Source organism: Seriola lalandi, unplaced genomic scaffold (assembly GCF_002814215.2).
Source record: "Seriola lalandi dorsalis isolate HSWRI2012SDOR001 ecotype SW California unplaced genomic scaffold, Sedor1 jcf7180002054885, whole genome shotgun sequence".
In the NCBI taxonomy this organism is placed as follows: Eukaryota; Metazoa; Chordata; class Actinopteri; order Carangiformes; family Carangidae; genus Seriola; species Seriola lalandi.
In genome coordinates this window covers 4875282-4888326 of record NW_019525437.1, presented here as the reverse complement: position 1 = coordinate 4888326, position 13045 = coordinate 4875282, and the positions used below count along the sequence as shown (strand labels likewise).

General features: G+C 41.8%; 1 protein-coding gene across 1 annotated transcript; it reads right to left on the bottom strand.

The window, feature by feature from the left end:
- Positions 1-10: 10 nt before the first annotated feature.
- On the bottom strand, positions 11-12121 carry ntmt2 (N-terminal Xaa-Pro-Lys N-methyltransferase). The gene is made up of 4 exons (XM_023428729.2): positions 11701-12121; positions 5270-5442; positions 2906-3158; positions 11-1536 (listed from the first exon to the last, which is right to left on the bottom strand). Exons 1-4 carry the CDS (start codon positions 11897-11899, stop codon positions 1280-1282), a joined length of 882 nt encoding a protein of 293 aa, XP_023284497.1. The 5' UTR covers positions 11900-12121; the 3' UTR covers positions 11-1279.
- Positions 12122-13045: the final 924 nt, after the last annotated feature.

The window sequence follows — 13045 nt, the reverse complement described above, 5'->3', positions numbered from 1 at the left end:
GGGGGGGCGGCATGAAGGTCAAATCCTAACTGCAGTGGCTCAGGTTCAAGTTCAACCCGTGGCCTTGTGTGCCAGATCACCCTCTCTCTCTCTCTCTCTCTCTCTCTCTCTCTCTCTCTCTCTCTCTCTCTCTCTCTCCTTGTCTCTCTCTTGCTATCCGAATTAAGGCAAAAAATAACTAGTGATGAAAAGTGATGAACCTGCAGTAACGCACTTGTTATTCAATCCTTTTAACTTCAAAAGTCACAAATGGCCATTGAACAACAAGTCCCAGCCAGGTTCATCACTTTTTAGTGTCCCCTGGAAACACTTCCGTTGTGTTGTAGGACTGATCTGAGCACGTTTGTTTATTTGCATGTGTTGTGATTCTTTTGCGGCGCATGTGTTGTCAAATTGATGAAGAACTTTTCTGAATTTGCAGTGTGTTTGCATGTGTTTTCTTAAGTTGAAGTGCATTGAAATCTCAGGGCCACTGTATATTGGATACTAAAACATAAAATAGTGAAATATTGTTTTTAAATCCCAATCTATCATATACATCATTGTTGTTGACAGGCTGTACTCAAAGGTTTGATTTAGTCAAAAATGGATACAGGCTATTCAGTCAGAGGAGAAACCCAACAGAAAACCCAAATTCACATGTTATTCCAATGACCCTCTGGTTCAGACAGGAACAAGCCTCTCCCACAGAGAATTGAGGCTCCGAGGTTTGATGTCATCACGATACAAAACCTGGAGGTGGTCGACGGACAATAAATTACAGCCTGGCTTTGTGGACGCACAGAGTGCTTCTGTAGAAGTTTAATGTTTCGGTAAAGTTTTATTTCATTTCAGCGCAAAGCAGAAAAAGTCCTCCCATCTCCATAAAATCACCCTGAGTGCCATGATGCTGTCCACACTGCTGCTTCAGGATTTATCTCCTGATGACATTGTGAAGATTTGTTTTTTTGCAATCAATCACAAATCTAGATTTTCTTTTTTTTTTTTAAGTTATTTTTTTGGGCTTTTTGTGCCTTTAATGGACAGGACAGTAGAGAGACAGAGGGGGAATGACACGCAGCAAGGGGCCGTCCGATGCGGGAGTCGAACCGGGGCCAGCTGCAGCGAGGACTGTGGCCTCTACACATGGGGCGCCTGCTTAACCCACTGAGCTACACGACGCCCCACAAACCTAGATTTTAACAGAACTGGAATAACATGTGAATTCAGCTTTAGGGTTTATTTTCCTCTTAGTTTCTGACAAATGGAGCAAACAACAATCATAGTAATAATGACATTTCTATTTCATAGCGATCATCCAGACCGGCATGATGACCTCAGGGAAGCCTTCCTGTTTCTCCACAGCCAGGACCTCCAAGCCGGCCTTGGCAATGATGCTCTGCATGATGTCCAGGTGGCGGCTGATGCTGCTGTCGATGGGGTCCAGCTTGCAGCCCTGCCGCGCCATGTTTTCCTTCATTATGATGACTCCATTTGGACGAAGGCTTTTCTTACATCGAAACAGGAAGTTCATCAGGTCCTTGTCTGTTAGGTGACCTGAAGAAGAAGAAGAAGACAGGTGTGGAACAAAATGAAACAACTGAGAAACCAGTCCCTGTAGAGATCTTTGTTTCCAGTAGCTTTCCAACTAGTGTTCGCCAAAACCTGGCCAGGTAGATGTAGTCAGCAGCACTTCAAAGCACATAAAAACAGATTATATTGTGTTATGCACCAGCTGATTTACTGCAATCTGGTGGTTACGACAGGTACTGACATAAAAGAAAGAGAAAGATGATCTTTCCATTTCTTCCCCATGTATCCATCCAAGCAAACCAGGCCAGAAGACCTTCTTCCCAGATCTTCCTGAAGGATTCTGCAGCACTCCCAGGCCAGATGAGATAAATAATTTCTCGAGCATATTCTGGGACCGACCAGGAGTCTTGTTCCATTTGGACATGTCCAGAACACACAGGGAGACGTCCATGATTGGATGTTGAACCCCTTCAACTCGAAGGAACAGTGAACAGCTGTAGTCAAAGCTCCATCTGGGTGTTTGAGATCTTTATTCTGCCTCTCAGGCTGAGTTCAGACAGTGTGCCTGGTTTTATTAGTCTTTCATACTTATCTGAAGTAGAGGTGTTCGGTTCATGTACAAAAGAAATTTTTAGCAACAAATTTCCAAATTTGTCACTGAATGAATCAGTAGCTTTTAGCAGTGAAGCTCAGACCATGTTATCTCCTTGTTAAAAGCTTATTTAAGAGACAGTGAAAGCCACAGAAACTATAATAATCTGATAAGTGTCAGGTATGGTATGGTATTATCCCACATCACTGCTCACTAGTAAACAAGAGCCTGATGTACTTGAACATCAAACCTGGATGTTGGACAATCAACCGCTTGTGTTTGTGCCATAACTGCAACTATTCCCTCTCTTTTAGCTCTGTTTTTGGTCTCCACCACTTCCTGGGGGAAATATCTGGCTTTACCTGTGTCTGTCTGTTGTTTGCTGCTGAGCAGGTAGTGGACAGTGATCGAGAATGACGCTATGGGAGCGGAGGGAGTGAACCAGAACAGTCAAGTTGTGGTCCGGACAAATGAGCTGAAACTCACTGTCAAGCTCCATAAAGCTGAGGACGGCTGCAGATTCAGCTGATAGTTCTCTGTAGGTTTTCACACTTTCACACTGTCACATTGTTGATTTTTGTCTTATTGAAATGTTGATTACTGCTGCTTTAAGAAAATGTTGGTTTTGAATGTAATCCAGTTTTGCTAAATTGTCCAAAATTGAAATTTTGTCTGGAGGTAGGGTTGAAATAAGGAGAGTCCCTCTTCATTAACTCAACATGACACTATTCTGCAGGTCTCCAAAGGTGCCACTTCATTCAAATCTGTCAGACTGGAGACTGGGACGCCTCTCATACTTACATGCCACCCACTGCATCCAGATCACGTCGTACTTGTTTTTCGGAGGCGTGAGTTCTTGCAGGTTGTAGCAGTAGTAGGTCTCAATGCGATCGGCGTCGTCGCCCAGGTACTCCTCGTGCGCGTGGAGCAGGAAGTGCTCCATCATGTCCGCCAGCTCCATTTTCTCAAACACAGGAAGGAGGACACCTTTGCTCACGCGCCCGATCCCGGAGCCACAGTCCAGGGCACAGTGTGTGCCGGCCTTACCGGGACCCTGGAGGTGAAAAAACATTCATAAATGTTGCAAAATCCAGCTGTGTTTAGAGGTTTCATGAAGTAGGTAAAATACCTTAACTGAAGACGGTTGTTTGAAATGAAACTGAGGCAGTCATGAAAAATAAGGCCTGAATTTACGTCTCAAAGAAAACAAAATGTACACTTAAATTTCTATTTCCCTGCAGCATGTTATTACCATATCATATAGGGGTCCATACTATTCTCTGTGTTGCCAGATGTCAGGCCTCTGCACCTCAAAAGCACCGACACCACAAACAAGTAGACCTCAGTTCCTCGGGGCAGCAGAACTATGAACTTTACCACAGGGAAACAAAAAGCCTCCTCACTTGAATCACGCTGGTTTTTCTTCCTTTTCATTTGGTATTCTGACCTCACTCCAACCCCTCCACATCAGGGGCCCCGGTGTGTGATTGTATGAAAGATGGGGCCCCGAGGAGCTCCGTGCTTGTTACAGGATGCTTCCTGGTTTCGGTGAATTAGTGCCACATTGCTGTGTGTGCATGTAGCTCAGTTTAATCTGGATGTATTCTAAATCTTTTCCTGCCACACTTATTTTTAATGGAGATGTCAGGTTTAAACGGGAGCCTGTTCAGAGCCAGAGAGGAGACTTTGAAAGACGATGATGTGTGGCTGAGCACACACTTGTAGAGGAGTTGTTGGAAGAGACTCTTATCATTCAAGATCTCTGCTTTCAAGTGAGGAGTTAAAAGTCAGTCTCAAACAAAAACCAAAAACTCAAACATCACCAACTCTAAAGCCTCTAAAGAAACACGTACCACACAATTATAAGATGGCATGAATGCTTTTAAACTTGATTATGTAATGCAGTGCAACATTTCAAAGGGTCACGTCATTGGGATAGTATTCTGTTACACTGCGTCGACTACAAGTCTGTGTTCAGCCACACATCATTGTCCCTGGCCGTGAACAAGCGCCTGTTTAAACCTGACATTTCCATTGAAAGTAAATGTGGTATAGGAAAATATTCAGAATGCATCCAGATTAAACTGAGCTACAAACTTTTGGTTTAAATAAAACACTTTTCGTATCCTCAAGCCTACTGTAGTGCTGGTTCAGAATTTGATCTGTGAATTTTTCCACTATGTCTTATATTTTCTAGATAAATCAGTTCATCAAAAATTATCAACAGATTAATGAACAATGAAAGTCATTTGTTTTCTGCAATGATTGTCAGTGAAACTTATATATTACTATATATTTTCTTGTAATAAATCAAACTCTGTAACCCATCGCTGTCTCACGACAGACAGAACTTGAGTGCAGAGAACAGAAAACTGATATTTCACATAATAAATGTTCTGTGTGAACCAGTAGTCCTGTATGAACACTGTATCACAACTGAGCTGTGTTAAATCAGGGCTTGTCATGTTTACATTTGCACCAGTGAAAAAGTGGCCACTTAGTCATCTGTAAGTCTTCTAAAGCATCCAGTCTTAGCAGTTTATAATAAGACCTCCTGTAAAATTGATCCTGTAAATAGCCCAGTCCCTGTGCAGAACCCATTCCCCTGAATTAGCACTCGGTCTCTACAAACATCTAAAAAAAACCCCTCCTAACGTCAAACCTGCACGCACATACAAAAGTTCAGATATACTGTATATAAGGTTTGACATGTAGCTGGTGCATCAGCATCAGCCAGTTATACACCACATTGTGATTTATGAAACAATAGTTCATTTTTAAAAAGAAAAAATTTAGAATGTTTTACTTTTCCACTGTGAACAAATTAGTGCTAGTAAAAATGACCATAGTACAAAGTGTTTAACAGCTGTTGGTTCTGTATGGGTGTTTATGGGGCCGGCATCAAGTCTGTGCCACTATTAGAAACTCGCCTCCACCCATACAGTCAGGACGATGAGCTCCTCGGCTCAAAATAGATCCTGACATGTGCATTCACAGATAGCTACAAGGGTGTAAATTGATACAGTAATGGACAAAACTTTACTGTGGCTTCTGATTGAGTGATGGAGCAGCAGCAGAGCTTCAGGTTCCCCGCAGAGACCGAACCTTTCATCTACGGTCAACTTGAATGTGAGGTAGTATTTTGTGTTTCTCAGCTGGACTCACCACAAACCTCTTCAGAAATTGCCGGGAGCCCTCCAGATCAACCTTGGAAATCTCCACAAAATCTCCCATCATGCCCTCCTCTGAGGCAGGCACGTCCTCATAGAACTGCTGAGCTCGGTAGTAAAACTGTTTCTCTCCTTTGATGTACTCACAGGTGACCGGGAACAGCTTCACTGTAAGGACACGTGGACGGACAGAAAGAGAAGTTAAATATTGAAAACATTCTCAATACTTGTCATTACTCTTTAAAAAGACACTAAACACCAGGATGAACAGTACTACAAACTAAACTAAAGGTCTGAAGACTCTAGAGGCCTTCTAGAGGTTCTTTAAAACGCAGATGACAAAAGTGTCGCCAGTGCGTGTGATAATATCTGCATCTGCATGAATCAAATGTTTCAGCTTGAAATGTTACTGTTCCTGAGGCTTAATGTCTTAAAGGTCCCATATAGTATAAAGTTAGATGTCCATGTCTTGTTTGATTATAAAGCAGGTCTAGGTTCTATATTAACACTGTGAAAGTATCAAAGCGCTCAGTCCACAGAGAAATGCACACAGCCTGTATTCAGAAACTGAGCCTGAAAACCAGCTGTCAGGACTTGTGTTACTTTGTGATGTCACAACAAAGCAGTCATCAAGCCCCGCCCACCTGGACCCACCATCCAACCTTGCACGATTTGGTTTCTCTGAGTGTTTACCTGAAATCTACTATATTTCTATTCGATCACTCAGCCAATCAGAAGAGAGGCTCAGCGCCTCCTCTCTTCTGATTGGCTCACCGACCTGTTGTTACTAGAGCTCCAGAGAGAAGCCTGAGAGAGGAGATGTAAAACTATAGTACACTGAGATGGTTTTTGGTTCTTAAAATCACAAATATATCTTCTTATGGATCAGCACTTCAAATAAAACACAGGAGAAGTGTAAAATGTGGGACATGTGTATCAATCTGAATGCATCTTATGAGTCTTATCAGTAATGGGGCTACAAATGTAAGATTTGACCTGTGGGTGGCACTACAGCTCAAAACTCAAAGCTCAAAAGGGTTCATCCTCTTGGGAGCATGAACATGCAGAAGGGGTGTTTCTATACACTGTACTTATATTAACGATAATGTTACATTGTTTCATCTGGTTGCCTTTTCACCATCCATTTAGTGTAATTGTTTATTTTCTTCACCTTTTTCAGTTATGTTTACAGACTCTGTCTTCACCGCTCTACATTTGTATTTAAATCTAATTCATTTACGAAAAAAGAGACAAAACACACAGTAAACTTAGTTAAAAATTAATTTGGCTGATAGCTTTAACTTTTTTTTTTTCAAATTTTCTGTACATATCATGATAATATTGTTATCGTGAATTCTTTTGGCCACGACAATTTTGTAGTGAAGTCCATGATTTTAATCTTTCGATATTTTGTCCTGAAGGTGGCGCTGACAGTGAGATCGATGAGATCTTCTCTGGGTGAGATACACAACAAATTTCATTACAACCTCACCAGCAATTGTTGAGATATTTTAGTGAAGACCAGACTCACCAGTCAGCTAAGATCAAACAGCAAAAACTTAACAATGGTTAAAGGTGATCCCGAAACGTAAAGTTACACTAGATATTACAGCTTTAGGCGGGTAATTAGGAACTAGGACCTGGGTATTTGTAACAAGACACACAACATGACAGTGGACTGTTTTGCATGGAGAGGATCTCTGTTCACAATCTCAAAGGACATGTAGAATGATAATTTGATTACCAGAACACTATAAATAAGAACATGCTGCGCTTCTCTTACACTCTGCTCAGCTGTTTTAAGATATAAGATAACATGAAGGATTGTCTGCATCTAAAACCCCAACGGTTCTCAACTGTTGTGTATATTCTATTGAAAATGCTCAGACATGTGCTGCACTACTATACTCTTCTTTTGTAATATGATGTCAATGACATACTGTGACATTAAGGAACTTAACACGTGGATTGTTAAACTATCCCAACCTTTCACTGCCTCAGTTCTGCTGAGCTGAAATAAATCCTGCAGAATGAACGCAACATTTCCGAAGGCTTAGACGACACGTTCCTGGCGTACAGGGGGTGAGGGGTTGGGGAGGCGCGGGTCACGGGGGAACGTCCATCTGCTTGTCAAGGATCTCCAGTGGCAGAATTCATGACACCATGGTGAAACACTGAGAGGGGGGATTTATTTCCAGCTGGACCCCGTCCTCCATGTTAGAAACATCAGGACGAGGCAAAGAGCCAGGAAACAGATTGAAGTCTCGCTGAAAACAGGGTGTAGAAACAGAAAAAATCATGCTTCTTTATGATATATTTCAGGATTTCGTCCTGGCATCAGGTTTGATTGGAATACCTAGAATGGGCAGCTACATGTCATGTGACCCCCTGGGGAAGCTTTCAGAGGAAGGGTAAGTATAGAAACATGGAGCAAGACTGAGAGGGAGGGAAGACTGTCTGACAACGAAGTCGTCTGCCAAGGAAGAGTCAATCTAGTGCCACCGTGATCATCTATCTCTCACCAGACCCGCTGATAAGAGGCTGCAGAAAAGGCTGACCTGACCAGAATCCGAGACATGTGATCAAGCGATACAGAATCTGAAGATTCATGTTTATTTCCGATGTCTTTGGCCCAAATTTAACACCCCTCCAACATGTGTAAAGTAGAGTGGCAAGAAAAAGTAAGTGAAACCTTTAGAACTACCTGCATTTATGATCAGATCTTCATCTAAGTTACAATAATGAACCAACAGAATCTATTTGAAATAACAAACCACAAGTCATTGTGTTGTCCTTGTCCATACTGAAAACAGCATTCAAACAAAAGCCAATTGGAGTCAGGAGTAAATATCAATGAAACCATATTGGAGGTGTGGGTTAGAGCTAAGTTGAAAAACGCTTTGAATTTGCTATCATCTCAAAGATCTTCATCATTCAAAGTCAGACAAGCTTTCTATAGATGGAGGTGATTCAGTTCTGTGGATACTCTCCATGGAAGTTGACGTCCAGCTAAGATAACTCCAAAGGCACAATGCCGAATGATCAGTAATGTAACTAAGAACCTCAGAGTAACAACTAAAGACTTAAAGGAATCATTGGAGCTCTGTTCATGAGTCTACCATTTAAATCATGGTGCACGGCTGCATGGAGCATCACTGCACCAGAAGTTTGCCAAAGAGCACCTTGACTCTCCATCACATTTCTGTGAGTAAGGTGTTTTTTGCACTGATGAAACTAAAGTTGAACTGTTTGGGAAGAACATGCAGCATGGTTTAAAAAGGGCTCTGCATACCAACATCATAACATCATACCAGAGGCGAAGTAGTAGCATGCATGATTTGGGGCTTTGCTGCCTCTGAGCCTGGACATCATCAAGAAGAAGAAAAAAATCCCAAGTTTATCAAGGTTTCTTCCAGGATCATATAAGAGTGGCTGTCCACCTGCTGAAGCTCAGGGGAAGCTGGTGATGCAGCAAGACAATGACCGTAAACATGGAAGAAAATCTACTACAGAATGACTTCAAACAAAGATCGGATCCAGTCAGAGTCCAGACCTTAATCCAGTAGGCTAGAGACGCTGTGGAATGACCTCGGAGAGCCGCTCACACCAGACATCTTGAGAATATATGAGCTGAAGCAGCTCTATAAGGAAGAAGGGTCCAAACTTCCTCCTGAACACTGGGCAGGTCTGATCAGCAGCTACTGGAAGACCTGGTTTCAGGGTATTGCTGCCAAAGCAGGTTCAACCACTCATTAAATCCAATGGTTCACTTACTTTTTTTTTCATCAGCACTGTGAATGTTTAATGGATGTGTTCAATAAAGACCTAAAGGATTGTAATTGTTTGTGTGATATAATTTTAAGCACATTGTGTTTGTTTATTCTTGTGACTTAGATGAAGATCAAATCACATTTGATGACAAATCAATGCAGAAAATCACGTCATTCCAAAGGGTTCACAGACACTTTCCTGCCACTGTATATTTGTTTTAGATTTGTCATTTTCTCTATTGAGACATAAAAAGGCTGATTTATATTTCTTTCAGTCCATTTAAAACTGTCATGGCTGTCCGTAAATAATCCGACTGGAGCCCTGTGACTGTCATGTATAGCGTTGACTGACATGAGATAGTGCTTTCATGCTTGACATGCCATGCCATTAATGGGCCTTGTATCAAGTTAGAGGTAAGAAAGTGAGGCGTCTTTGAGCCAGAATGGACAGCGGGTGAGGATCTCCTGTTTCTGCAGCTTGTGCTCTCATGATGGACAAGTGCGCAGCCTGCAGAGGATTAGGTTCAACTCAAATTTACAACCTTCAACAATGAAGAGTACTATCACAATGTTTGTTGGTTCACTCTTAACTGAGGAAGGATCAGGCTGCACTTGTTTCCTTTATATTAAATGAGAGAATGAGCAAATGTACAGTGGATTAAAGGTTAGGGTCACTTGTTACACTACAGCTACAATCACATCACATAAGTCCAGCCCTAATATCCTATCATTCATTATGAAGAGTTGAAACATAACACTTGGGTTTCCTGTTCATATCTTAAAGCAAAAGTAATATTTTGTTTGCTTGAAACTTTGGTTCCTTTATTTTCTAGATGTCAATGTCATGTCTGTGTTAAGACAGAGGTGGAGTCAGGATGCAGCCTGTTCAGCATAAAGAAGAAAGAAGCAGAGGGAAACAGCTTGTCTAGTTCTGTCCAAAGTTTAACAATACATCTAACACCTCTAAAGCTCATTAACATGTTTCTCCATTGCTTAATCTATACACAAACACAAATGTTTTAGAGGGAGTTTCAGTAGTGGGCTGTATGCCATGCCACCCATCACCCTTCTCTGTTTTTTTCATAAAAAGTGTTGATTCATGCAAACAAAAGGCTCTTTCTTAAAGCCAGACTACAAACCTTTTGCTGAGCAGTGACATTCAGGTCATGACAGGTCAGCAGTCTATCACAGGGCTGATATATAGAGACAAACAACCATTCACACTCACATTCCCACCTACAATCAATTTAGAGTTATCAATTAACCTAAACTGTATGTCTTTGGATTTGTGGGAGGAGGCTGGAGTACCCAGAGGAAACCGCGAGGAGAACATGCAAACTCCACATAGAAAGGCCTTGGCCGGCCAGCAGGTTCTTCTTGCTATGCCCCTGCACCACAAGTCACTGGCTGTAGAGGCAAATGTGTTCACACGCATGCACGTATGTAAACGAAAATTACACTTCGCAGGGTCATAAACTTTAGCCAGCAAGATGGATGTTCGCATGCATCTACACTTTGTTGACATTAGCTCACATTAGCAGTAGCCACCATAAGCTCCAACTAGACCAAGCAAGGCTGTAGTGGTCCAATTACTGAGTGTTTTTAATTTAATTTGACTTTTTATTACTTAACCTTTTTGTCCTATCCAGTAGTACAGTAGAGACCACTGTAGTTTATAATAAGGATAGAAACCCCCAGAGACATATTTCTGTTTTTTAGTAAGGGTAGTGGAAGATACATTTTGTTACGGAGAACATAGGACAGTTTGAAAAGAAGGCAGCACCTCATCTCTTTATACATGAACCTGACACTTAAACCCAATCCAAATTAGTGTCTGATGTTCCTTATAGCATTACGCGTGAGTGATAGTAACTGATACGGCTGGAAGTTTCTGATGCCAGTTATGTTGTAAGAAGTATAATCCATATGTGCCTTTGTTCAGTGGCTCTTCATTAGCAATTGCAGTTAAAACAAACTTACATGGTACTATTTACACTTTAAAGAAATATATACTTCTATAACAAGGCATTATCAATATCATGAACGCTGCCTGTAACTGTAAGATGATATTTGATTTGTAGCATGTTAAACCTGAGTATCAGCTACTAAAGAGCCCAAGACCAACAAATAATACCTTTAAATGAACATATTGGTATTTAGCAGGATTTATTTACTTTATAGTACTGTTGACCACTTTCCAAAGTGCAACATCTTCCTGGTGGCCATTCTCTTCCATTCCTTTCCCCACGATTTCAAATTTGGTTACATTATTGTGGGTAAATTAGTGTAGACTTTTCAAATTAGCATCAAATTAAACCCCCTTATCTTGGTAATGGATTTGTGGCTTTAACTAAACTAGAATAATAGTATATTTATTGCTGGGGTGCAAATTCCCTGTATGTTAATGTTCATGCCTGTCAGAGCCACTGCAGAAAATAAATAAAATATAAATCAATTAATAATTTACTGTATATGGTATGTTTTGAATAACAATCAGCAGCAATGCAAAATAATTTGTCGTCAACCAAGATATGCAAAACCACCAGTGTGCTTAATTGTCAGCTAAGCCCAATACTTAGTAGAGTCAAGGGTCAAGAAAAGGTTGTAAATCTTGACCTTTTGACCTTTTGTGAGGTTGGAGCTTTATGTCTCTTACCCAGAGGAACCTTCTCCAGCAGGTACAGGTAGCTGGCGAAGAACTCGCTCCTCAGCGTGTGGTGCAGGTGGAAGGACATGCTGTGGCGGCACATGGTGTCATCGGTCTCCTTCCAGCGATCCCTGAAGGCTTGATGAGCACCCTTGTACTCAAAGTTGGGCGATGAGGTGCCGCTATCGTCTTCAAGTGAAATCTCCATTTCAGCCGTATGAGGCGATGTTTGAAAGCCAGAGGGTGTTTGACTGAGCAATGGTTAGAGGAGAGTAACACACAGTGTTACGGTGCCTGTTTGGGACACTGTTTCTCCAGCTGCTGCTATATCTGTCTAGCTGAGCGCTCAACACGTCTCGGTCGGCGTTCAAGTGATCAGCAGAGATCTTTTTCACAGGGCGGCGTTCAGGACGTCCCACCAGATTTACAGATCACCTGCTAGAGACACTGACTTTGGAGGACTGAAGGAGGGGGTGGGGGTGGGGGTGGAGACATGGAGGGAGATTCCTTCTGTCTAAAGACTCTCAGGACCAACAAGCATGCTCAAAGGTGACTTGACTTCAGGCTGCAAGTTCCAGCAGCACATGAGAGTCCAACCTCAAGCCCTTGCTGCCATATGATGTGGTGCTAAAATTAGCAACGTCTTCTCAAGTTTGTATACATGGCTCCTGTTCTGTACTAGCACAGTTCTTCACACATCAGTCATCTTATTCCCTTAATACACAGGCCCAAACTGGACATTTGAGGGGTTTGTTTACAATGCACAATAAAGTAATTTTGGGTTCTCTTTCTGAGGGTGAAAGAGAGAAAGATGGAAGTCAATCTCATTTCAGTGTGTTAAGTATACAGCTGAAGTCAGTACATGGTTAGCCTAGCTTAGCATAAAGACTGGAAGCAGTGGGAAATAGCTAGCCAGTTCAGAGCAAAGCTCAAGAATGCAGTTACATTATGTACAGTAATTCCCAACCAAAACCACAAACTGACATCTCTGTTTGCACATGGGTGAAACAAATGATAAATTTCATGTTAATCAGTGAGGTATTGGTAGGTGTATTTTTGACCTTTGACGTTTGACCTATTCCTCTGTGCCACAGAGCTCCATGAACACACAAACTGTATTTTATTTTGACTCCCACACACACCATGCTGCTGCCCCAAACACACACTGGAGCACCAAATGTGGATTTAATCGACGGCTGAAAATAGTTCCCAATAAATACACTACTTGCTGAGGTTCAAAATTTGCCTAAGCTTCTCAGCGATGAGGTCTAACCATCTATGGGTGCCACTCTTACTGACCTCTTTGCCCTTTGACCTCAGGATCAGTTAAAATAGGTCAGAGACTTATCTAGCT

Coding starts and splice junctions, on each gene's coding strand:
- ntmt2 (XM_023428729.2), bottom strand. CDS start 11,899: ATGGAGATTTCACTTGAAGACGATAGCGGCACCTCATCGCCCAACTTT. Junction 3,159..5,269: donor AATTTCTGAAGAGGTTTGTG/GTGAGTCCAGCT, acceptor TTTCACCTCCAG/GGTCCCGGTAAGGCCGGCAC. Junction 1,537..2,905: donor CTGGATGCAGTGGGTGGCAT/GTAAGTATGAGA, acceptor CTTCTTCTTCAG/GTCACCTAACAGACAAGGAC.